Source organism: Petromyzon marinus, chromosome 56 (assembly GCF_048934315.1).
Source record: "Petromyzon marinus isolate PM22_M1 ecotype Great Lakes invasive population chromosome 56, UKy_Petmar_22M1.pri1.0, whole genome shotgun sequence".
NCBI lineage: Eukaryota > Metazoa > Chordata > Hyperoartia > Petromyzontiformes > Petromyzontidae > Petromyzon > Petromyzon marinus.
The window spans coordinates 8,498,107-8,525,454 of NC_133722.1; the positions used below are offsets into that span (position 1 = coordinate 8,498,107).

Below are 27,348 nucleotides of genomic sequence, written 5' to 3' on the forward strand. Positions count from 1 at the left end.
TGTGTTCTGCGTTATAACGGTGCTCGCGTTCCACGTTATAACGGGGTTGTGTTCTGCGATATAACGGGGGCGCGTTCCACGTTATAACGGGGTTGTGTTCTGCGTTATAACGGGGGCGCGTTCCACGTTATAACGGGGTTGTGTTCTGCGTTATAACGAGGGCGCGTTCCACGTTATAACGGGGTTGTGTTCTGCGTTATAACGGGGGCGCGTTCCGCGTTATAACGGGGTTGTGTTCTGCGTTATAACTGTGCTCGCGTTCTACGTTATAACGGGGTTGTGTTCTGCGTTATAACGGTGCTCGCGTTCCGCGTTATAACGGGGTTGTGTTCTGCGTTATAACGGTGCTCGCGTTCCGCGTTATAACGGGGTTGTGTTCTGCGTTATAACGGGAGCGCGTTCCGCGTTATAACGGGGTTGTGTTCTGCGTTATAACGGGGTTGTGTTCTGCGTTATAACGGGAGCGCATTCCACGTTGTGCGAAAGTGTTCCCGAATGTAAAAAAAAATCGCTTCATGGCAAAAATGCGTTATCGTATGAACTCCGTTATCGTGTGAACTCCACGCGTTAATCAGTCACTTGCCGTGTATATATATACAGCATATATACCGTGTATATATTGTATATACTGTGAATATAATATATCGCAGGATTAAATCAATCGGGCTAAATGTCGGCTCGAGCTTCTGGTGGCAGATCGAGGAACCCAGAATGTGTATTCATACTGGAAGAATCCGATGAGCTCTAAAGCTCTTTTTAAAAAACAAAATGTCTCAACAGATGTCCAGCAGGATGGATCATCATCAACAGCCATCCGCTCGGTGCGTTGAACATCACTGCACCGCGGGACATCGTTCCACTTGCAGCTCGGGGAACTTCCGCAGATGTCTAGAACCCCCCACACCCCCACCCCCTCCCCAACACCCCCCCCCCCCCGCCCCCCTCGGCTTGCTAGGTATGGCCTGGGGCGTCTTTGGCAGATACAAGTTGAAATGAAATCATTTTGCCCTTCAATGGAGGAGTACCAACCTTAACCCCTACAGAGCACTGGGCCGTGCAAACGGTGGGGGTTTGGGGGGGGGGGCGATGGAGAGGGGGGAGGGGGGTGGGGGAGGGGAGGGGTGGGGGGATGCTGATGGATTTGGCAGGATGACTGAATTGTCCGCTTTGGAAGACTCACACCACGGGCACGCTGATTCCACATTCTAAATGTGAGCAACCGATTCCATTGAAGGCATCGTCGTCATCTTGAGCCAGGGTCAATTTACTGTTGGATTAAAGCCTTCCAAAGCTACCACCACCATCATCAGCCGCCAGGATCAATCCACTGCTGGATGAATGCCTATGCAAGGCACCACCATCATCACCATCATCAGCAGCCAGGGTCAATCCACTGCTGGATGAATGCCTATCCAAGGCACCACCATCATCACCATCATCAGCAGCCAGGGTCAATCCACTGCTGGATGAATGCCTATGCAAGGCACCACCATCATCACCATCATCAGCAGCCAGGGTCAATCCACTGCTGGATGAATGCCTATCCAAGGCACCACCATCATCACCATCATCAGCAGCCAGGGTCAATCCACTGCTGGATGGAGGTCTACCCAAGCCGGGGAGTTTACCATTGAGTAGGAATACTTTTGTGATTGTGGAATTGGGGTTTGTCTTGCTACTCAATCGCTACTACTAGTAGTAGTAGTCTAACTATCCGTGCACCGATTAAAAAAAAACTGGTCATCAGAAAATATTTGAAAAAAGTTAATTCTCATCAATCTCACGGTGCACACAAGTTCAGTCTCATTACCATCCGCTCCGTCTCTCTCCTGGCCTCCCTATGTGCTATCAAGAAGGGCCATTGCCCGAAACGTCGCAGATTACATATACATTGCTTGTAAGCTCATAGTGTCGTCCGTTACGTGCGTGCCGAGTTGTTGATTGTGCTTGGGCGTCACTGCAAACGCAGCAGCAGCATGAGCTACTGCTTTCCGAATGTTTGTGTATGACGCTAGAGGGCAGTACGTGTCCGATAGATTTATACCAGGGGGTCCCCAACCCCCTGGCCGCGGACCGATACCGGTCCGTGGCCTGTTAGGAGCCGGGCCGCACAGCAGCAGCAGGAGGTGAGAGCGGTGAGTCCGCACGTGGCCCGCCCCCATTATTTTATTTATTTACCACTTCCGTCCGCGTCTCTTTCCCGCACTGTGACTGTGTCTCAGTCACAGTGTTGGTAAGCCCACAAGCTGCTAACCCCTAGTAGCCAAAGTGAGTAAAATAAACGTCGCGGGAGAGATTCTTTGAAAAGGGGGAAAGACCCAATGATGAACTCCGCCGCCCCGGTCCGTGAAAAAATTGTCTTCCACGAAACCGGTCCCTGGTGCCAAACAGGTTGGGGACCTTTGCGATAGAACACATGTCTAATTGATTTTCCATTCACTCACCCACTCAACAACTCACTAACCCACCCACTCAATCACTCATCCACAACCTCACGAATCTATTAACTCACGCACTCACCAACTCATTCACCCACCCACCCAAGCACTCACCCACTAACTCATCCACTCAATCACTCGCCCACAAACTCACCCATCCATTCATTCACCAAGTCACCAACTCATTCACCCACCCACTCAATCACTCACCCACGAACCCACCCACTCATTCACTCACCCACTAACCCACCCACTCAATAACTCACCACTCACCCATTCACTCACCGACTCACCAACTCACTAACCCCCCCAATCAATCACTCACCCACTAACTCACCCATCAATTCACTCACGCACTCACCAACTCATTCACCCACCCACCCAATCACTCACCCACTAACCCACCCACTCAATCACTCACCCACGAACCCACCCACTCAATCACTCACCCACTAACACACCCACTCAATCACTCACTCACTAACCGACCAACCCATTCACTCACCCACTCACCAACTTACGAACCCACCCACTCAACCGCTCACCCACTACCCCAGCCACCCACACACCGCAAGTCACTCACGCACAAAAACTCACACTGCAGAGATGTTAACTACCTCGCCTGGTATACAGGAGGTCGTAGGTTCGATACCGACCCTGACGCCTGCTGTACAGTATATTTGAAGTTTTCGTGATCTTCTCCTCCTGGATTTTTCTCCGGGACCTCCGGTTTTCTCCTCCACATCTAGAAGCAACACGCTTTCAGAGTATTTGGTTGCTATAAATGTCCACTTGATAAGCCACTCTGTTGCGCTATCATTTGTGATGGCCAGGGTCGCTTCTGCAAAAAAGTGCTACGTAGCAGCTCAGTGGGGCCTTATCTGGTGAAATAAAAAGAATAGTTTCATTTTCGTTGAGAACACACAAACTCCACTCTTACTCTGCAGAACAGGGGGAGGAACACACAAACTTCACTCTCACTCTACAGAACAGGAATAGGAACACACAAACTTCACTCTCACTCTACACAACAGGGAGAGGAACACACAAACTTCACTCTCACTCTACGGAACAGGGAGAGGAACACACAAACTTCACTCTCACTCTACACAACAGGGAGAGGAACACACAAACTTCACTCTCACTCTACAGAACAGGGAGAGGAACACACAAACTTCACTCTCACTCTACAGAACAGGGGGAGGAACACACAAACTTCACTCTACAGAACAGGGGAGGAACACACAAACTTCACTCTCACTCTACACAACAGGGAGAGGAACACACAAACTTCACTCTCACTCTACAGAACAGGGAGAGGAACACACAAACTTCACTCTCACTCTGCAGAACAGGGGGAGGAACACACAAACTTCACACTCACTCTACAGAACAGGGAGAGCAACACACAAACTTCACACTCACTCTACAGAACAGGGGGAGAACACACAAACTCCACTCTCACACTTCAGAACAGGGGAGGAACACACAAACTTCACACTCACTCTACAGAACAGGGAGAGGAACACACAAACTTCACTCTCACTCTGCAGAACAGGGAGAGGAACACAAACTTCACTCTCACACTACAGAACAGGGAGAGGAACACACAAACTTCACTCTCACTCTACAGAACAGGGAGAGGAACACAAACTTCACTCTCACTCTGCAGAACAGGGAGAGGAACACAAACTTCACTCTCACACTACAGAACAGGGAGAGGAACACACAAACTTCACTCTCACTCTACAGAACAGGGAGAGGAACACACAAACTTCACACTCACTCTGCAGAACAAGGGAAGGAACACACAAACTCCACTCTCACCCTGCAGAACAGGGAGAGGAACACACAAACTTCACACTCACTCTACAGAACAGGGGAGGAACACACAAACTTCACTCTCACACTACAGAACAGGGAAAGGAACACACAAACTTCACTCTCACTCTGCAGAACAGTGGGAGGAACACACAAACTTCACACTCACTCTACAGAACAAGGAGAGGAACACACAAACTCCACACTCACTCTTCAGAACAGGGAGAGGAACACACAAACTTCACACTCACTCTACAGAACAGGGAGAGGAACACACAAACTTCACTCTCACTCTACAGAACAAGGAGAGGAACACACAAACTCCACACTCACTCTACAGAACAGGGGAGGAACACACAAACTTCACTCTCACACTCACTCTACAGAACAGGGAGAGGAACACACAAACTTCACACTCACTCTACAGAACCGGGAGACGAACACACAAACTTCACTCTCACTCTACAGAACGAGGAGAGGAACACACAAACTTCACACTCACTCTCACTCTACAGAACAGGGGGAGAAACACACAAACTTCACACTCTCTCTGCAGAACAGGGAGAGGAACACACAAACTCTGCACTCACTCTGCAGAACAGAGGGAGGAACACACAAACTTCACACTCACTCTGCAGAACAAGGGGAGGAACACACAAACTCCACTCTCACTCTACAGAACAGAGGGAGGAACACACAAACTTCACTCTCACACTCACTCTACAGAACAGGGAGAGGAACACACAAACTTCACACTCACTCTACAGAACCGGGAGACGAACACACAAACTTCACTCTCACTCTACAGAACGAGGAGAGGAACACACAAACTTCACACTCACTCTCACTCTACAGAACAGGGGGAGAAACACACAAACTTCACACTCTCTCTGCAGAACAGGGAGAGGAACACACAAACTCTGCACTCACTCTGCAGAACAGAGGGAGGAACACACAAACTTCACACTCACTCTACAGAACAGGAAGAGGAACACACAAACTTCACTCTCACTCTACAGAACAGGGGAGGAACACACAAACTTCACTCTCACTCTACAGAACAGAGGGAGGAACACACAAACTTCACACTCACTCTACAGAACAGAGGGAAGAACACACAAACTTCACACTCACTCTACAGAACAGGAAGAAGAACACACAAACTTCACTCTCACTCTACAGAACAAGGAGAGGAACACACAAACTTCACACTCACTCTACAGAACAGGAAGAGGAACACACAAACTTCACACTCACTCTACAGAACAGAGGGAGAACACACAAACTTCACACTCACTCTACAGAACAGGGAGAGGAACACACAAACTTCACTCTCACTCTACAGAACAGGAAGAGGAACACACAAACTTAACTCTCGCTCTACAGAACAGGGAGAGGAACACACAGACTTCACTCACTCTCACTCTACAGAACAGGAAGAGGAACACACAAACTTCACTCTCACTCTACAGAACAGGGAGAGGAACACACAAACTTCACTCTCACTCTACATAACAGGGAGAGGAACACACAAACTTCACTCTCACTCTACAGAACAGGGAGAGGAACACACAAACTCCACTCTCACTCTGCAGAACAGGGGAGGAACACACAAACATCACTCTCACTCTACAGAACAGGGGAGGAACACACAAACTTCACTCTCACTCTACAGAACAGGGAGAGGAACACACAAACTTCACTTTCACTCTGCAGAACAGGGGAGGAACACACAAACGTCACTCTCACACTCACTCTACAGAACAGGGGAGGAACACACAAACTTCACTCTCACTCTGCAGAACAGGGGAGGAACACACAAACTTCACTCTCACTCTACAGAACAGAGGGAGGAACACACAAACTTCACTCTCACTCTACAGAACAGGGAGAGGAACACACAAACTTCACTCGGACAGGCGCCCGAGTCGGGAATCACACCCGGGTCCTCCTTCCTGGGAGGCCACTGGGTTGTCCAGTGTGCTCGAGGACTAGGGGCGCTTGGGGTGGCCTAGAGTCGCGGACTTTTATTGATGTTAAAATATTTCGGTTTTTTTTTACGTGACAAACCTTTACTAAATGGGGCTGCGTCGGATGGTGGCGTTCGTGTTTATCGACACATTTATATATTCACTCGATTTAACCCCCCCCAAAAAAACCCTCTATGATGGATGTGCAATTCCAGTAGTAGCGTGACGTTTGACTGGTGATGACAACAAAAACAACCACCAGCTTCGTCAGGCGATAGTCAGAATTGTGAGCCTTTAGTCATGTAAGTTACAATGAATTATGTTAATATGATGATATGCAGTATCTTTCACTGGTTGGGTTAGTCACAGTTAATGAACATACAATTGATCATCTTCTTTGGTTCTTTCGGTAAAGTCACGTAGAATGAGAATAAAATAATAAATTGATAAAATGAAATAACACAATAAAATTCTCACGACGTTTCGGCCACAACACAAGCGGCCTTCATCAGGTGAAGGGACGAGACTGTCTGGAGGACAGCGCTGGAGCGAAAAAGCCACGCTCAGATCGCGACCTTTAAGCTGTGTGAGAAGAAACAAAGCGCCTTGACAAAGGAATTAGCATAGGATTTATCATTGAAATAGCTGAATGATTAGCTTGTGACTGGTCACAGAAATGGCTATGTTAAAGTTAAAGCATACACATCCGCAAAGGCACCCCTTAACAAAGGAATTAGCATAGAATTTATCATTGAAATAGCTGAGTGATTAGCTTGTGACTGGTCACAGGAATAGCTATGTTAAAGTCAGAGCATACACATTAACAGAGGCACCTAGTACACATCAAACAGGAGAATTTACCATTGAAATAACTAGGAGAATTTAGCATTGATATAACTGAGTGATTAGCTTGTGACTGTTCACAGAAATGGCTATGTTGAAGTCAAAGCCTACACATCTGAGCTATTCACAGTAACTGGGTATACACTACAATATATAATGAATACTATACGGTGAACCAATAAAAAAAAACGAAAATATAAATTACCTCAATGTTATCAATAAACTCTATATTCTCCAATCAGCTAAGCTACCAACAATAAGTCGTTATATATCACAATGCTATATGGCGAAAAAATGGGTGGATTCTTACCCTCAACTTTAGCAACACGGATAGCTACGGGCTCCGTTCAGACGGACGAGTTCATCCATGGTCGGAACGGAGGAGGGGGAGAGAGACAGCTGCGAGGCGCTATTATACTCCATGTTGTAAACCATACCATTAACCGTGGTGTGAGAGGTATTAAGAGTCAATGCCAGCGAAAGAGCTGCGGTCTGAAGGTCATCGTTAATATGATGATATGCAGTCTCTATCACTGGTTGGGTTAGGCACAGTTAATGAACACAATAGATCTAGTTAATCTGAGAATATGCAGTCTCTATCACTGATCGGCTTAATTATAGTTAATAAACATACAATGGATCATGTTATTCTGATAATATGCAGTACATACATCCTTCGTGTTAAACGATATGCAATATAAAAACAACAGCAACCGACCTTCAAAGCAAACTTCGCAGGAGATAATTTTTCCAACAGAGGCCATGGGCTGTACATTGTTCTTTATATTGTTCTTTACATTGTTCTTTCCATTGTTCTTTCCATTGTTCTTTACATTGTTCTTTAGGATTTGCATTGTTCTTTACATTGTTCTTTACATTGTTCTTTACATTGTTCTTTACATTGTTCTTTAGGATTTGCATTGTTCTTTACATTGTTCTTTACATTGTTCTTTAGGATTTGCACTGTTTTTTAGGATGAAGTGGCAGACGCTGCTCCCCCAATGTATTGTGTTTAAATGACTCAGCTCACCTGCGATGCTGCTGCTGTGACGGCAGCGGTGCACAAGCAAGGCCACTACACCACCGTGTTTCTGTGTGTGTCTCTGTGTGTGTCTCTGTCTGTGTGTGTGTCTGTCTGTGTGTGTTTCTGTGTGTGTGTGTCTCTGTCTGTGTGTGTGTCTCTGTATGTCCCTGTGTGTGTGTCTCTGTCTGTGTGTGTCTCTGTCTGTGTGTGCCTCTGTGTGTCTCTGTGTGTGTGTCTCTGTCTGTGTATATATCTCTCTGTGTGTCTCTGTGTGTGTCTCTGTGTGTGTATATATCTCTCTGTGTGTCTCTTCCTGTGTCTCTCTTCCAGTGCGTTTCTCTTCTTGTGTGTCTCTGTGTGTCTCTCTTCCTAAGTGTGTGTCTCTCTCTCTCCCTCTGTGTCTATCTGTGTGTCTCTCTATGTCTATCCTGTGTGTGTGTCTATGCGTGTGTGTCTGTCTATGCGTGTGTGTGTCTGTGTGTGTGTCTATGCGTGTGTGTGTCTGTGTGTGTGTCTATGTGTGTGTGTCTGTGTGTGTGTCTATGCGTGTGTGTGTCTGTGTGTGTGTCTATGTGTGTGTGTCTGTGTGTGTGTCTATGCGTGTGTGTGTCTGTGTGTGTGTCTATGCGTGTGTGTGTCTGTGTGTGTGTCTATGCGTGTGTGTGTCTGTGTGTGTGTCTGTGTGTGTGTCTATGCGTGTGTGTGTCTGTGTGTGTGTCTGTGTGTGTGTCTATGCGTGTGTGTGTCTGTGTGTGTGTCTGTGTGTGTGTCTATGTGTGTGTGTCTGTGTGTGTGTCTATGCGTGTGTGTGTCTGTGTGTGTGTCTATGCGTGTGTGTGTCTGTGTGTGTGTCTATGCGTGTGTGTGTCTGTGTGTGTGTCTGTGTGTGTGTCTATGCGTGTGTGTGTCTGTGTGTGTGTCTGTGTGTGTGTCTATGCGTGTGTGTGTCTGTGTGTGTGTCTGTGTGTGTGTCTGTGTGTGTGTCTATGCGTGTGTGTGTCTCTCTTTCCCTATGTGTCTCTCTCTGTGTCTCTCTCTTTCTTGACTGGCCATCGAACAAGGACGGCCGCTGCATCGCGCGCTCTCAGATGCTCTTCTGGGGCCGTCTGGAACGCTCTTCTATTCGATATTAGGACGTCTAGATTGAAAACTCGTTTCTTTAGCAGTGCCTTTTGCGTTACTCTTTGGCGCTTTTGCCTTTTGAGTGTTTAGTTGGTTGTCCTTCCCCCGCGCCTCCAATCGGCGTGCGGTGCGAAAGAAGTCCAACAACTTACCCAGAGTACAGACATCACTCTCCCTCTCTCTCTCTCCCCCGTGTCTCTGCGTCTCACCCCTCTGCGCCCGTCAGTTGCGTTAATGAACCCTCGAGGCTAATTAATGGATCCCATTAATTAGGGGGGGGGGAGGTAAATGAGAGGCCGTGATTGACAGCCAGATGAGTTGGGACGAACGGTCAATTAATTAGAGGGGGAATAGCCCCCCGCCTGCCCCCCCTCCTCCCCCCACCCCTCCCACCCCTCCCCCCAATCCCTCCCCCCCCCGACTGCCCCCCCTCCTGCCGTTCCCCCCCCCGCCTGCCCCCCACCCCACCCCCACCCCTCCCCAGCCTCAATCACATAGCTTGGGGGAAGTCAGCACAAACACACGTGTACAAAGTCAAAGACCCCCAGGGTAGCTCACGCAGACTGGTTGGGGCAAGTGCTGCTGCCGGCCACACTCGCCCACTCACTAACGCACGCACCCAACTCACTCGCCCATACATCACTGACGTATTCACTCACCCGCCCGCTCACTCCCCTAATCATCCACTTTGTCAAAGCGATCGCTTGTGTTACCCACTCGGTCAAATCGCTAAGTCGCTCACCTACCAACGCATCCACGCGCACGCCCGCCCGCTCCGAAACCATCGGCTCACTCGCTAACTCACTCAGTCGACCACTCACCCACCAACTCACTCACCTGCTCGTTCACCCACTCACTCACTCACTCTCCCGCTCGCCCAAGCACTCATCCACTCACTCACTCACTCACCTGCTCGTTCACCCACTCACTCACTCCCTCGCTCACCCACGCACCCATCCACTCACTCACCTGCTCGTTCACCCACTCACTCTCTCGCTCGCCCACACATCCATCCACTCACTCACCTGCTCGTTCATTCACCCACTCACTCACTCTCCCGCTCGCCCACGCACCCATCCACTTACTCACCTGCTCGTTCACCCACTCACTCACTCTCTCGCTCCCCCACGCACTCATCCACTCACTCACCTGCTCGTTCACCCACTCACTCGCTCTCTGGCTCGCCTACGCACCCATCCACTCACTCACCTGCTCGTTCACCCACTCACTCACTCTCTCGCTCCCCCACGCACTCATCCACTCACTCACCTGCTCGTTCACCCACTCACTCGCTCTCTGGCTCGCCCACGCACCCATCCACTCACTCACCTGCTCGTTCACCCACTCACTCACTCTCTCGCTCGCCCACGCACCCATCCACTTACTCACCTGCTCGTTCACCCACTCACTCTCTCACTCTCTCGCTCGCCCACGCACCCATCCACTCACTCACCTGCTCGTTCACCCACTCACTCGCTCTCTCGCTCGCCCACGCACTCATCCACTCACTCACCTGCTCGTTCACCCACTCACTCTCTCACTCTCTCACTCACTCCCCCACCCACCTACTAAAATCACTCTCAATCACTCGCTCACCCCACGCGCTCTCTCCTCGACTCATTCTCACACCGAGTCACGCTTCCCAACCAGGCAGGGAAAGAGGGAGGGATAAAGAGGTGGGGGGGGGGGTGGAAGGGGCGGGAGTGGGGGGATGAAGGAGGGAGGGTGAGACACATTCATTCCCTTTAAAGGGTCTCTATCAGTCGTTATCGCCAAATATCTGGGTCTGACACAGACAGGAAAGAGACGAGATCGTTTTAAAGGGTGTCTTCATTGTCTAATGAATGAGGCCACCCCCCCCCCGCAACGGACGTCGGTGAAGGTGGCACGGGAGGGCAATACCCCGGGACTTATTTCACTCGTCACTCGCCACTGATGTTAGCCGTGACCGAGCGTCGAACCCACAATGCCACGGTCATCGTGAACCCCGATGAAACGGAGAGAGAGAGATACCCCGACCCATGCAGGAATCGAACCCAGGTTGTTCAAATCAACAGTGCCCGGGGGTCCGTGTCTCCGCACACGTCCGATATGAACTCTTCCGAGAAAAGGCGATAACCCGACCCAGGACTCGAACCCAGGTTTCTCAGCAGTAGCCTTCTCGTTGCCCTTGACACAGCCATTACGAAGCCGCTGACAGACAGACAGACCGAGACCCAGGACTCGAACCCAGGCGCTCAACTGTTGCCGGCTCAGTTTCGTTGACGCGACCATTGTGAACCTTTCGAGAGAGATAGAGAGAGAGAGAGACACCCGGACCCAGGGCTCGAAGCCAGGGTCTCAGCGGTTCCCTTTTTCAGTGTGTCTGCCATCTGTGAAAAAGAGCTTCATAGCTCATCGGATTCATCCAGTATGAATAAATATTCTGATGATGAACCTTCCGAGAGAGATAAAGAGACACCCAGAGCCAGGGCTCGAACCCAGGTTATCAAGGGTTAAAACTAACCTTTTTTTTATTTTACCAGGTAAGGTCCTACTGAGCTATTGAACTCTTGTTTCAGAAGCGACCTGGCTATCACAAATGATAGCTCAACGAAGTGAGCTCATCATCATCAACATCACGTGCAAGTGTACAGCAGCCAAATACTCCAAACGCGTGGTGATGTTGATTGTAAATGTGGAGGGAAACGCGAGGAGGACCCGGAGAAAAATCCACGCGACCACCGGCAGAGAGACACGCAAACTTCAAATATACAGCAGCAGGCGTCAGGGTCGGGATCGAACCCACGACCTCCTGAATACCAGGCGAGGTAGTTAACATCTCCTAGCCACCGTGATGATGATGAGAGAGAGAGACACGCAAACTCTAAATATGCAGCAGCAGGCGTCAGGGATGGGATAGAACCCACGACCTCCTGCGTACCAGGCGAGGTAGTTAACATCTCCTAGCCACCGTGATGATGATGAGAGAGAGAGACACGCAAACTCCAAATATACAGCAGCAGGCGTCAGGGTCGGGATCGAATCCACGACCTCCTGTATACCAGGCGAGGTAGTTAACATCTCCTAGCCAACGTGACAATGATGATGAGAGAGAGAGACACGCAGACTCCAAATATACAACAGGGGTCAGGATCGGGATGGAACCCACGACCAACACGCGGCACCTTCACCTCCCACGATCCGCCTCTGCGAGCCACAAACCATCCACCTGGATCAGCTGCTGGTACCCACTGCTCCATCTCCCGCACGGATGGGGTGGGCTTATCATCACACGAGCGTGTGGTGGAAAAGCTGTAGTCACATACTCGTAGCGCGTGGCGTTTGTTCTAAAATGTGGAGGGTGACAAAATATAACCCACGGTGACAATAAAGAGAGCGACAAACACACACACGCGGCACCTTCACCTCCCACGATCCGCCTCTGCGAGCCACAAACCATCCACCTGGATCAGCTGCTGGTACCCACTGCTCCATCTCCCGCACGGATGGGGTGGGCTTATCATCACACGAGCGTGTGGTGGAAAAGCTGTAGTCACATACTCGTAGCGCGTGGCGTTTGTTCTAAAATGTGGAGGGTGACAAAATATAACCCATGGTGACAATAAAGAGAGCGACAAACACACACACGCGCGCAAACTCCAAATATACAGCAGGCAAGGCGTCAGGGTCAGGGATCGAAGCCACGAACTCCTGCATACCAGGCGAGAGGGGTAACATCTCGCGGCTCAGCAGGGTCTGTGGACTTCGCCTCCCCCTGAGTGACTCGCGTGTAAGACGGTGACACTGTCTGTGTTTAAGACGGTGACACGTTCCGCGTGTAAGAAAGTGACACTTTCAGCGTGTAAGACGGTGACACTTTCCACGTGTAAGACGGTGACACTTTCCGCGTGTAAGAAAGTGACACTTTCCGCGTGTAAGACGGTGACACGTTCCGCGTGTAAGACGGTGACACTTTCTGCGTGTAAGAAGGTGACACTTTCCGCGTGTAAGACGGTGACACGTTCCGCGTGTAAGACGGTGACACTTTCCGCGTCTAAGAAGGTGACACTTTCTGCGTGTAAGACGGTGACACTTTCCGCGTGTAAGAAGGTGACACTTTCCGCGTGTAAGACGGTGACACTTTCCGCGTGTAAGAAGGTGACACTTTCCGCGTGTAAGAAGGTGACACTTTCCGCGTGTAAGACAGTGACACTTTCCGCGTGTAAGACGGTGACACGTTCCGCGTGTAAGATGGTGACACTTTCCGCGTGTAAGACGGTGACACGTTCCGCGTGTAAGAAGGTGACACTTTCCGCGTGTAAGACGGTGACACTGTCTGTGTTTAAGACGGTGACACGTTCCGCGTGTAAGAAAGTGACACTTTCCGCGTGTAAGACGGTGACACTTTCCACGTGTAAGACGGTGACACTTTCCGCGTGTAAGAAAGTGACACTTTCCGCGTGTAAGACGGTGACACGTTCCGCGTGTAAGACGGTGACACTTTCTGCGTGTAAGAAGGTGACACTTTCCGCGTGTAAGACGGTGACACGTTCCGCGTGTAAGACGGTGACACTTTCCGCGTCTAAAAAGGTGACACTTTCCGCGTGTAAGACGGTGACACTTTCCGCGTGTAAGAAGGTGACACTTTCCGCGTGTAAGACGGTGACACTTTCCGCGTGTAAGAAGGTGACACTTTCCGCGTGTAAGAAAGTGACACGTTCCGCGTGTAAGAAGGTGACACTTTCCGCGTGTAAGACAGTGACACTTTCCGCGTGTAAGACGGTGACACGTTCCGCGTGTAAGATGGTGACACTTTCCGCGTGTAAGACGGTGACACGTTCCGCGTGTAAGAAGGTGACACTTTCCGCGTGTAAGACGGTGACACTGTCCGCGTGTAAGACGGTGACACTTTCCGCGTGTAAGAAGGTGACACTTTCCGCGTGTAAGAAAGTGACACGTTCCGCGTGTAAGAAGGTGACACTTTCCGCGTGTATGACGGTGACACTTTCCGCTTGTAAGAAGGTGACACTTTCCGCGTGTAAGAAGGTGACACTTTCCGCGTGTAAGAAGGTGACACTTTCCACGTGTAAGAAGGTGACACTTTCTGCGTGTAAGAAGGTGACACGTTCCGCCTGTAAGAAGGTGACACTTTCCGCGTGTAAGAAGGTGACACTTTCCGCGTGTAAAAAAGTGACACTTCCGCGGGTAAGAAGGTGCCACTTTCCGCGTGTAAGAAGGTGACACTTTCCGCGTGTAAGAAAGTGACACTTTCCGCGTCTAAGAAGGTGACACTTTCCGCGTCTAAGAAGGTGACACTTTCCGCGTGTAAGAAGGTGACACTGTCCGCATGTAAGAAGGTGACACTTTCCACGTGTAAGAAGGTGACACGTTCCGCGTGAAAGAAGGTGACACTTTCCACGTGTAAGAAGGTGACACGTTCCGCGTGTAAGAAGGTGACACTTTCCACGTGTAGGAAGGTGACACTTTCCGTGTGTAAGTAGGTGACACTTTCCGCGTGTAAGACGGTGACACTTTCCGCGTGTAGGAAGGTGACACTTTCCGCGTGTAAGAAGGTGACACTTTCCACGTGTAAGAAGGTGACACGTTCCGCGTCTAAGAAGGTGACACTTTCCGCGTCTAAGAAGGTGACACTTTCCGCGTGTAAGAAGGTGACACTGTCCGCGTGTAAGACGGTGACACTTTCCGCGTGTAAGAAGGTTACACTTTCCGCGTGTAAGAAGGTGACACTGTCCGCGTGAAAGAAGGTGACACTTTCCGCGTGTAAGAAGGTGACACTTTCCGCGTGTAAGAAGGTGACACTTTCCGCATGTAAGACGGTGATACTTTCCGCGTGTAAGACGGTGACACTTTCCGCGTGTAAGAAAGTGACACTTTCCGCGTGTAAGACGGTGACACTTTCCGCGTGTAAGACGGTGACACTGTCTGCGTGTAACAAGTTGACACTTTCCGCGTGTAAGAAGGTGACACTTTCCGCGTGTAAGACGGTGACACTTTCCGCGTGTAAGAAGGTGACACTTTCCGCGTGTAAGAAGGTGACACTTTCCGCTTGTAAGAAGGTGACACTTTCCACGTGTGAGAAGGTGACACTTTCCACGTGTAAGACGGTGACACTTTCCGCGTGTAAGACGGTGACACTTTCCGCATGTAAGAAGGTGACACTTTCTGCGTGTAAGAAGGTGACACTGTCCGCGTGTAAGATGTTGACACTTTCCGCGTGTAAGAAGGTGACACTTTCCACGTTTAAGACAGTGACACTTTCCGCGTGTAAGAAGGTGACACTTTCCACGTGTAAGAAGGTGACACTTTCCGCGTGTAAGAAGGTGACACTTTCCGCGTGTAAGACGGTGACACTTTCCACGTGTGAGAAGGTGACACTTTCCGTGTGTAAGAAGGTGACACTTTCCACGTGTAAGATGGTGACACTTTCCGCGTGTAAGAAGGTGACACTTTCCACGTTTAAGACAGTGACACTTTCCACGTGTAAGAAGGTGACACTTTCCACGTGTAAGAAGGTGACACTTTCCGCGTGTAAGAAGGTGACACTTTCCGCGTGTAAGACGGTGACACTTTCCGCGTGTAAGACGGTGACACTTTCCACGTGTAAGAAGGTGACACTGTCCGCGTGTAAGAAGGTGACAAGTTCCGCGTGTAAGAAGGTGACACTTTCCACGTGTAGGAAGGTGACACTTTCCGCGTGTAAGACGGTGACACTTTCCGCGTGTAAGAAGGTGACACTTTCCGCGTGTAAGAAGGTGACACGTTCCGCGTCTAAGAAGGTGACACTGTCCGCGTGTAAGACGGTGACTCTGTCCGCGTGTAAGACGGTGACACGTTCCGCGTGTAAGACGGTGACACTTTCCTCGTGTAAGAAGGTGACACTTTCCGCGTCTAAGAAGGTGACACTTTCCGCCTGTAAAAAGTTGACACTTTCCACGTGTAGGAAGGTGACACTGTCCGCATGTAAGAAGGTGACACGTTCCGCGTCTAAGAAGGTGACACTTTCCACGTGTAGGAAGGTGACACTGTCCGCATGTAAGAAGGTGACACTTTCCGCGTGTAAGAAGTTGACACTTTCCACGTGTAAGAAGGTTACACTGTCCGCGTGTAAGAAGGTGACACTTTCCACGTTTAAGACAGTGACACTTTCCGCGTGTAAGAAAGTGACACTTTCCGCGTGTAAGAAGGTGACACTGTCCGCGTGTAAGAAGGTGACACTGTCCGCGTTTAAGAAGGTGACACTGTCCGCGTGTAAAAAGGTGACACTTTCCGCGTGTAAGAAGGTGACACATTCCGCGTGTAAGAAGGTGACACTTTCCGCGTGTAAGAAGGTGACACTTTCCACGTGTAAGAAGGTGACACTGTCCGCGTGTAAGAAGGTGACACGTTCCGCGTGTAAGAAGGTGACACTTTCCACGTTTAAGACAGTGACACTTTCCGCGTGTAAGACGGTGACACTTTCCGCGTGTAAGAAGGTGACACTTTCCACGTTTAAGACAGTGACACTTTCCGCGTGTAGGAAGGTGACACGTTCCGCGTGTAAGAAGGTGACACTTTCCGCGTGTAAGACGGTGACACTTTCCGCGTCTAAGAAGGTGACACTTTCCCCATGTAAGAAGGTGACACTGTCCGCGTCTAAGAAGGTGACACTTTCCGCGTGTAAGACGGTGACACTTTCCGCGTGTAAGACTGTGACACGTTCCGCGTGTAAGAAGGTGACACTGTCCACGTCTAAGAAGGTGACACTGTCCGCGTCTAAGAAGGTGACACTTTCCGCGTGTAAGAAGGTGACACGTTCCGCGTGTAAGAAGGTGACATCAATTATCCTAATTTATCTCTCGCTCAGCACAAAAAAAAATTATTTAAAGAAGTCGGGGGGGGTGGGGGGCTGCTTTCCCCCCCCACCCTCCCCACTCCCACCACCACCACCACCGTCATCATTCTCTTCAGCAGAAGCAGCGGCGGCGGTAGCGGCGGCGGCGGCAGCAGAAAAAACGTGTTGGTAAGACGCACGGCGTGTGGACGCCTGCGATAGAATTGCTGCCTCTTTAATTTCTCAAAGAAGGTTCATTAAGGGGCTTTAATTAGTGCGATTCCCTCACCGCCCCCCCCCCCCCACAAAGTCAAGGAAATCTAATTAACCTTGGCGTGCCGGGAAAGTAAAGGGACACGGAAGAGAGAGAGGAAACGAAAGGCCGGAGAAGTCTCCTCGTTTAATTCTGGGGATGGTGGATGGGGAGCCACGTGGGTGCGTGGTTTGCGAGCGTGGGGAGCGGTAGTGTAGTAGCGGCCAGCGCTAGGCTGGGCTGCGAACCCCGGTGACCCGAGTTCGATTCCTGCTCACGGCCACCAACACCGGTGACGATTATCTTAACCGGTCCTGCCCCCCCCCCCACACCTAGGTCGACCCGGCCTCTGGGGGAGACAAAGGCGGTCGGGCGTGGGTGTTGGCCACCCACCCCCTCGTGTGCCGTGCCGGTCTTCGTAGGCGCTCGCTAACAGCACTTGCCCCAACAGTCTGTTAAGGCTTTATGGGGGATCTTTTTCTTTATTTGTTGCGACGCGTACACAGAAAAAGGTTCGCCGTATAGCCTGTAACAGCCCGTTGGGGGCAAATGCTGTTCGTGAGTAGCACCACCTATGAAGGCCGACACGCCACACGAGACTGCGGGTCTCTGCGTGTGAGTGTGGGTCTCTGTGCGAGTCTGTGGGTCTCTATGTGAGTGTCGGTCTCTGTGTGAGTCTGTGGGTCTCTGTGTCAGTCTGTGGGTCTCTGTGTGAGTCTGTGGGTCTCTGTGTGAGTCTGTGGGTCTCTGTGTGAGTGGGTCTCTGTGTGAGTCTGTGGGTCTCTGTGTGAGTCTGTGGGTCTCTGTGTGAGTCTGTGGGTCTCTGTGTGAGTCTGTGGGTCTCTGTGTGAGTCTGTGGGTCTCTGTGTGAGTGTAGGTCTCTGTGTGAGTGTGGGTCTCTGTGTGAGTGGGTCTCTGTGTGAGTCTGTGGGTCTCTGTGTGAGTCTGTGGGTCTCTGTGTGAGTCTGTGGGTCTTTGTGTGAGTCTGCGGGTCTCTGTGTGAGTCTGTGGGTCTCTGTGTGAGTCTGTGGGTCTCTGTGTGAGTCTGTGGGTCTCTGTGTGAGTCTGTGGGTCTCTGTGTGAGTCTGTGGGTCTCTGTGTGAGTGTAGGTCTCTGTGTGAGTGTGGGTCTCTGTGTGAGTGGGTCTCTGTGTGAGTCTGTGGGTCTCTGTGTGAGTCTGTGGGTCTCTGTGTGAGTCTGTGGGTCTTTGTGTGAGTCTGCGGGTCTCTGTGTGAGTCTGTGGGTCTCTGTGTGAGTCTGTGGGTCTCTGTGTGAGTGTGGGTCTCTGTGTGAGTGTGGGTCTCTGTGTGAGTCTGTGGGTCTCTGTGTGAGTCTGTGGGTCTCTGTGTGAGTCTGTGGGTCTTTGTGTGAGTCTGCGGGTCTCTGTGTGAGTCTGCGGGTCTCTGTGTGAGTCTGTGGGTCTCTGTGTGAGTCTGTGGGTCTCTGTGTGAGTCTGTGGGTCTCTGTGTGAGTCTGCGGGTCTCTGTGTGAGTCTGCGGGTCTCTGTGTGAGTCTGTGGGTCTCTGTGTGAGTCTGTGGGTCTCTGTGTGAGTCTCTGTCTGAGTGTGGGTCTCTGTGTGAGTCTCTGTCTGAGTGTGGGTCTCTGTGTGAGTGTGGGTCTCTGTGTGAGTCTGTGGGTCTCCGTGTAGCGAGAACGCCTTCTCAATGTGACCATTGGCTACGCAGCACAACACGCACAGACTCCTCGTCCAACTCGCAACAGAACTCAGCTCAACGCAGCTCCCAGCACACACAAACTCACGTGGAGCGCGAAAAGCGAGTTGACGATTGTTCACCATTTGCCTACCCCCCTTCCTCCTCCTCCTCCTCCAACACCCCCACATCCCTGTAGCAAAACGCGACACCACAACTCGCCCCGAGGACAATTAGTATCGGCCGCCTTAAGTCTCTTCCCTAATTCATCTCTCAATTAAGTTCTTCTGCCAGAGCCCAGCCTCGGCGAGAAGCCCTGTGGGCAGGTCATGGGGGTACACTGATGATGCCATTAAAGGGTCTCCCCTCCCCTCAAGCCCAACACCCCACTTCGTGTCGGGGCCCAATGCTGTAAGCCAACGGAGCGTGCCGTTTGTTGGCGGTGGGCAGAGCGTTCCAGACGTCCGCAGGAGCGCGCGTGCGCGAGGGCGCCGTCCTTGTGCCGCGGTCGAGCCAAAAGCCGCCGCTGCTGCTGCGAGGATGAAGGGGGGGGGGCGGTGGGGGGGGTTTGGTGGTGGAGGGGTGAGTGGTGGGGGGGGGGGGTAGTGGGTCAGCACTGGGGTCAGGGTCATTGTTGGAGGGTCAGGGTCAGGATAAGGGTTTGATTTTCTTCACTCAGTTTCAGAGGCGCAGGCCCAGTGCCGGATGAAGCTAAGTGCGAGGCCTGTAGCACGTGATGTTATAAAGGGGCTCTAAATTAAAACACGCATTTTCCACTTGCATAGGAAGGTAATTGTATTTTTTTTTATTTTCTATACAGCCAGATGGTAGACAAATGCCTAACCTTAAACACCCAGTCGTTCGTAAAAGTCGAAGGCAATATAGTACTATAGTAGTAAAGCAAGTGCAGAGTCACTGATACCGGAATTGATAGCTTGAAAGCATTTAGCGCGGGGCCCTTGAAAATGCGGGGTTCGTGGCTACTACATTTGTAGTACATATGTAGTAGCTACTACTACATGTGTAGTAGCTACTACTACACATGTAGTAGCTACTACATATGTAGTAGCTACTACTACACATGTAGTAGCTACTACTATTTATGTTGTAGTAGCTACTACACATGTACACATGTAGTAGCTACTACACATGTAGTAGCTACTACTATTTATGTAGTAGCTACTACTATTTATGTAGTAGCTACTACTATTTATGTTGTAGTAGCTGCTACACATGTAGTAGCTACTACTATTTATGTAGTAGCTACTACTACACATGTAGTAGCTACTACTATTTATGTTGTAGTAGCTACTACACATGTACACATGTAGTAGCTACTACACATGTAGTAGCTACTACTATTTATGTAGTAGCTACTACTATTTATGTAGTAGCTACTACTATTTATGTTGTAGTAGCTGCTACACATGTAGTAGCTACTACTATTTATGTAGTAGCTACTACTACACATGTAGTAGCTACTACTATTTATGTAGTAGCTACTACTATTTATGTTGTAGTAGCTACTACACATGTAGTAACTACTATTTATGTAGTAGTAGCTACTACACATGTAGTAGCTACTATTTATGTTGTAGTAGCTACTACACATGTAGTAGCTACTACTATTTATGTAGTAGCTACTACTATTTATGTAGTAGCTACTACTATTTATGTAGTAGCTACTACTATTTATGTTGTAGTAGCTGCTACACATGTAGTAGCTACTACTATTTATGTAGTAGCTACTACTACACATGTAGTACTACACATGTAGTAACTACTATTTATGTAGTAGTAGCTACTACACATGTAGTAGCTACTATTTATGTTGTAGTAGCTACTACACATGTACACATGTAGTAGCTACTACTACATATGTAGTAGTAGCTACTACTATTTATGTAGTAGTAGCTACTACACATGTAGTAGCTACTATTTATGTTGTAGTAGCTACTACACATGTACACGTGTAGTAGCTACTACTATTTATGTAGTAGTAGCTACTACTATTTATGTAGTAGTAGCTACTACTATTTATGTAGTAGTAGCTACTACTATTTATGTAGTAGTAGCTACTACTATTTATGTAGTAGTAGCTACTACTATTTATGTAGTAGCCACTTTTGCTACTGCCATAATCGGGCAGTGCGTGGGCCGCTGTCCGCGTCGACGAGACATCGGTCGGCGTGGGCTGGGCGAGGGGCCGCCCCTGCCGTTTAAAGCCGTTGCGGGGGTTTGTGACAGCAACAACAGCAGCAACAGGAGCAACAGCAACAACAGCAGCAACAGGAGCAACAGGAGCAGGAGCAACAGCAGCAGCAGCAGGAGCAACAGCAGCAACAGCAGCAGCACGACGAGGATGGGGTTTGGTGTTGTCACTATTTGGGGTCGTCACTATTTGAGAGTCACGTGCGGGAGAGTCGCGTGCGGGAGAGTCGCGTGGGGGAGAGTCACGTGCGGGAGAGTCGCGTGGGGGAGAGTCACGTGCGGGAGAGTCGCGTGCGGGAGAGTCACGTGGGGGAGAGTCGCGTGGGGGAGAGTCACGTGGGGGAGAGTCACGTGCGGGAGAGTCACGTGCGGGAGAGTCACGTGCGGGAGAGTCACGTGGGGGAGAGTCACGTGGGGGAGAGTCAAGTGGGGGAGAGTCGCGAGCGGGAGAGTGGCGTGCGGGAGAGTCACGTGGGGGAGAGTCACGTGGGGGAGAGTCACGTGAGGGAGAGTCACGAGGGGGAGAGTCACGTGGGGGAGAGTCACGTGGGGGAGAGTCGCGTGGGGGAGAGTCACGTGGGGGAGAGTCACGTGGGGGAGAGTCACGTGCGGGAGAGTCGCGTGCGGGAGAGTCACGTGGGGGAGAGTCGCGTGGGGGAGAGTCACGTGCGGGAGAGTCACGTGCGGGAGAGTCACGTGGGGGAGAGTCGCGTGGGGGAGAGTCGCGAGCGGGAGAGTCGCGTGGGGGAGAGTCACGTGGGGGAGAGTCCACGTGGGGGAGAGTCGCGTGGGGGAGAGTCACGTGGGGGAGAGTGGCATGGTGGAGAGTCACGTGGGGGAGAGTCAAGTGGGGGAGAGTCGCGTGCGGGAGAGTCACGTGGGGGAGTGTCACGTGGGGGAGAGTCCGCGTGGCGTGCTCTAGGTGTCGTAGGCCGCCATGAGGTAGTCCTTGGGGACCAGGCCCACGGAGCCGTTCGCCTCTCCCACCCACCAGCGGAACGCATCGTACTCCTTGCGGGGGGGGGGGGGGGTACAGAGGCGGTGGGGGGGTGGGACGTGGTGGGGGTGAGGGTGGGTTAGCTACGCTTCGTCAGGGGTCGGGGTCGAACCCACGCGCTCCCGTGGGGTGTCACGGTGGCTATGAGATGTTAACTACCTCGCCTGGTATACAGGAGGTCGTGGGTTCGATCCCGACACTGACGCCTGCAGCTGTATATTTGGAGTCTGCGTGTCTCTCTCATCATCACGGTGGCTAGGAGATGTTAACTACCTCGCCTGGTATACAGGAGGTCGTGGGTTCGATCCCGACACTGACGCCCGCTGTATAGTTGGACTTTCCGTGTCTCTCTCTCATCATCATCATCAAGGTAGCTAGGAGATGTTAACTACCTCGCCTGGTATGCAGGCAATTGGGAAGGAGGGGAGGGGAGGGAGGGGACAGAAGGAGGGGAGGTGAAGGAGGGATGGAGGGGAGGGAGGGAGGGTGGGCGATGGGTGATTTGGATCGAACGTTGACGAATGAGTCTCATCGCTGGAGGGACGCAGTCTGTGGGAAGGTGACGAGTGAAGGAGAGCGATTGTGCTGACCTCAGAGAGAGAGAGTGAGAGGGAGTGAGAGGGAGCGGTGGGCCCTGTCCCTCCGACACGGGGCTGTGTGTGTCGCGTCGCAGTCGGAACCCAACGCCTCTAAATTCTCACGGCTCGAGTTCGCTCAATGAAATTGCAAACCACCCAAAAATATAACGGTGGCTTTTCTGTGCGTCGGTGGCCAGGATGAGACGAACATCAACTCATTACTTTAGAACTGCTCCGTCGTGGTGTTCATAGTCTGTTGTCCTTCCACCGTGCACCTCCGATGAGCACGGTTGGCTACGTAAAATGTGAAAGAAGTTCAACATATGTACAGAGACTCACACAGAGACCCATCGACTCACACAGAGACCCATATATTCACACAGAGACACATAGACTAACACAGAGACCCATAGACTCACACAGAGACCCATAGACTCACACAGAGACCCATAGATTCACACAGAGACCCATAGACTCACACGGAGACACATAGACTCACACAGGGACACATAGACTCACACAGAGACCCATAGACGCACACAGAGACCATAGACTCACACAGAGACCCATAGACTCACACAGAGACACATAGACTCACACAGAGACCCATAGACCCACACAGAGACCCATAGACTCACACATAGACCAATAGACTCACACGGAGACACATAGACTCACACAGAGACATATAGACTCACACAGAGACCCATAGACCCACACAGAGACCCATAGACACACACAGAGACCCATCGACTCACACAGAGACCCATCGACTCACACAGAGACACATAGACTCACACAGAGACCCATAGACTCACACAGAGACCCATAGACACACAGAGACCCATAGACTCACACAGAGACCCATAGACTCACACAGAGACCCATCGACTCACACAGAGACACATAGACTCACACAGAGACCCATAGACTCACACAGAGACCCATCGACTCACACAGAGACACATAGACTCACACAGAGTCCCCTAGACTCACAGAGACCCATACACTCACACAGAGACCCATAGACACACACACAGACCCATAGACTCACACAGAGACCCATCGACTCACACAGAGACCTATAGACTCACACGGAGACCCATAGACTCACACAGAGACCCATATACTCACACAGAGACCCGTAGACTCACACAGAGACCCATAGAATCACACAGAGACCCATAGACTCAAACAGAGACCCATAGACTCACACAGAGACCCATAGACTCACACAGAGACCCATAGACTTACACAGAGACACAGACACACACAAAGACCCACACATAGACCAATAGACTCACACAGAGACACATAGACACACACAGAGACCCATAGACTCACACAGAGACCCATAGACTCACACAGAGACCCATAGACTCACACAGAGACACAGACACACAAAGACCCACACATAGACCAATAGACTCACACAGAGACACATAGACACACACAGAGACCCATAGACTCACACAGAGACCCATAGACTCACACAGAGACCCATAGACTCACACAGAGACCCGTAGTTTGTTGTCCTTCCCCTGCACCTCCGCGGTTGGCTACGTACCGTGTGAAATAATCATCATCGGAGTTTGTGTTTTTACTGCAGGAGGAATTCGATAAGCTATCAAGCTCTTTCTTTCATAGATGTCCAGCAGCAGTGCCGTTACAACAATAAAAAACACGATAGGAGTGCAAAGTAAACAATAAAAGGTTAACAAAGCACCCAAACAACATTCACACGAGTCGAATCAAAACTAAAACCCATCCAGTTTTTTTTTTGGGGGGGGGGCGGTTAGATCGCGTCCAAATATCAATGTGTCGTTAAAACCCGCCACCACCCGACACAGCCAACTAGTAAGGGGTTGTCACGTAGCCAGAACGTGGCCAATCCGTGACCAGCACAGCGCCACCGGTTGTGTGTTGGAGAGTAAAACCCACAAAAGCCACACTCTAAAAATACGACGTTTCGCCACTAGTTACAACCGGCATCATATCAGATTAAAACCCAAGCCCCAGCCCACCACGCAGAGCCCAACTGAGGCAATGGACTTGTTTTTTTTCTTTCTTAGAGGTGGTGCTGGAACCGGTGGCGCGCGGCGCTGCACCTTGCTGAGCACGTGGACGAGGTCTCCGCGCTGAAAGGACAGCTCGTCAACGCAGTCGGCCGAGCAGTCCCACAGGCCCTGGTAGAAGTTGTTGTACTGCTGCGTCGCGTCCCACGCTGAAGGGGAGCACGCGGATAGACGGACGGACGGACGGAGGGATGCGTGGAGAGACACAGGGAGAAGCGGGTGCGATAGATGGGATGGGGGAGATGGAGAGAGAGAGAGAGAAGTGGGTGGATGGATCCATGAGATATGGAGATGAGCAGAGAAACAATTTGATGAGATAGGAAGATGGACAGAAAGACAAATGGAGTCTGGGTTTCCATGTGCATCGTGGGTATGTGTGAGTCTGTGGGTCATCGTGTGAGTCTGTGGGTCTCCGTGTGAGTCTATGGGTCTCTGTGAGTCTATGGGTCTCTGTGTGAGTGTGGGTCTCTGTGCGAGTCTCTGTGTGAGTCTGGGTCTCTGTGTGAGTGTGGGTCTCTGTGCGAGTCTCTGGGTCTCTGCATGAGTCTATGGGTCTCTGTGTGAGTCTATGGGACTCTGTGTGAGCGTGGGTCTCCATGTGCGTCTCTGGGTCTCCGTGTGAGTCTCTGGGTCTCTATGTGAGTCTATGGGTCTCTGCATGAGTCTATGGGTCTCTGTGTGAGTGCGGGTCTCTGTGCGAGTCTCTGGGTCTCTGTGCGAGTCTATGTGTCTCTGTGTGAACGTGGGTCTCCATGTGAGTCTCTGGGTCTCCGTGTGAGTCTCTGGGTCTCCGTGTGAGTCTCTGGGTCTCCGTGTGAGTCTCTGGGTCTCTGTGTGAGTCTATGTGTGAGTGTGGTTCTCCATGTGAGTCTCTGTGTGAGTCTGATGTTTGCACATCGCATCCACGTGCTATTATGAGGCTGGGGTGGGGTGGGGGGCGGGGTGCGTGCACAGGAGCGGTTGGGATACTCCTCGCTGGTGTTGGTGGCCGCGAGCGGGAGTGGAACTCGGGTGGGGTGGCACGGTGGGGTGGCCCGCCTATCACCGTTCAGTCGCAGCGCCACGCGCTCCGCTACCTTCAGTGGCTGAGTTCAGCTCGGGCTTGGAGGCAACGGGAGGTGGTGGGGCTTGGGCCGCTTTGGCTGCGTCAGTCCGCGTCACCGCCACCGGCTCCTCGTCGTCTTCTGTCGGAGACGAAAACAAAAATTAAAAAAAGACGATGCGGTCAACATCATCAGCCGGCAGCAGTCATGATCAATCCACTGCTGGATGAGTGGATGAAGTTCTTCCCCCCCCCCCCCCCCTCCGGCCACTCACATTTGCCCCGCCACCGCCCACTTCTCAGGCAACCCCGCCCACTAATCAAGTAGCCCCGCCCTCTATCCAAGTAGTTTCCGCCTACTACTCACGTAGTCCCGCCCACTTCACGAGTAGTCCCACCCACTGCCCATGTAGTTCCGCCCACTATTCAAGTATCCCCGCCCACTGCTTTGCTCCCTCTCTATGTCAATGACTCGGGCACTGACCTGGATCACTCCAGGGTAAATCTTTTTGCAGATGACACGATACTGATTACTGCTGGCCGCTCTCCGGATGACGTGATTGCTAAGCTACAGGGTGATTTCAACAAACTACAACATCAGCTAGTTGCTCTTAAACTAGTCCTGAATACCTCCAAAACCAAGGTGCTATGCTTCTCACCGGGACTAAAGAAGGAAAGTTATTTTTCCCCAATTACATTTCTTAAATAATCATCAAATAGAGCAAGTCAAGATCTATAAGTATCTTGGGGTCATCCTGGATTCAAAACTGAATTTTGAAGATCACACTCCAGGGTAAATCTTTTTGCAGATGACACGATACTGATTACTGCTGGCCGCTCTCCGGATGACGTGATTGCTAAGCTACAGGGTGATTTCAACAAACTACAACATCAGCTAGTTGCTCTTAAACTAGTCCTGAATACCTCCAAAACTAAGGTGCTATGCTTCTCACCGGGACTAAAGCAGGAAAGTTATTTTTCCCCAATTACATTCCTTAAATAATTATCAAATAGAGCAAGTCAAGATCTATAAGTATCTTGGGGTCATCCTGAATTCAAAACTTAATTTTGAAGATCACATTGATTATATTGGTAAAAAGACTAAAATAAAAATTGGTTTTCTGTATCGACACAAGCACTGCTTCCCCCCAATGTTCCGTTTGGAATTGATAAAAGCTACCACACTGCCTCTACTTGACTACTGTGACATCGTGTATAAATCAGCCCCAAGTACTGTACTGAAGAAGCTTGATTCCATCTTCTTTGGTTCTATTGGGTAAAGTCACGTAGGTGAAAATAAAATAACAAAAAATCACGACGTTTCGGCCACAACACAAGCGGCCTTCATCGTGATTTTTTGTTATTTTATTTTCACCTACGTGACTTTACCCAATAGAACCAAAGAGTATGGATCCTAGCAGTCACGAAAGCTTTAAATCTAGAATTGATTCCATCTATCACTCGGCCTTAAGATTTACATTGAACTGCCCATATAGGACTCACCACTG

General features: G+C 50.7%; 1 protein-coding gene across 1 annotated transcript in view; it reads right to left on the reverse strand.

Moving 5' to 3' along the window:
- Positions 1–20,909: 20,909 nt before the first annotated feature.
- LOC116954770 (src kinase-associated phosphoprotein 2-like) overlaps positions 20,910–27,348 on the reverse strand; it is a 53,076-nt gene continuing 46,637 nt past the window's right edge. Inside the window, exons 10-12 of the mRNA XM_032975555.2 lie at positions 25,875–25,982; positions 24,832–24,947; positions 20,910–22,159 (exon numbers count right to left, since the gene is read on the reverse strand). Of these exons, the coding sequence (XP_032831446.1) occupies positions 22,067–22,159; positions 24,832–24,947; positions 25,875–25,982 (317 nt within the window). The 3' untranslated portion in view covers positions 20,910–22,066. The remainder of the gene's footprint in view (positions 22,160–24,831; positions 24,948–25,874; positions 25,983–27,348) is intronic.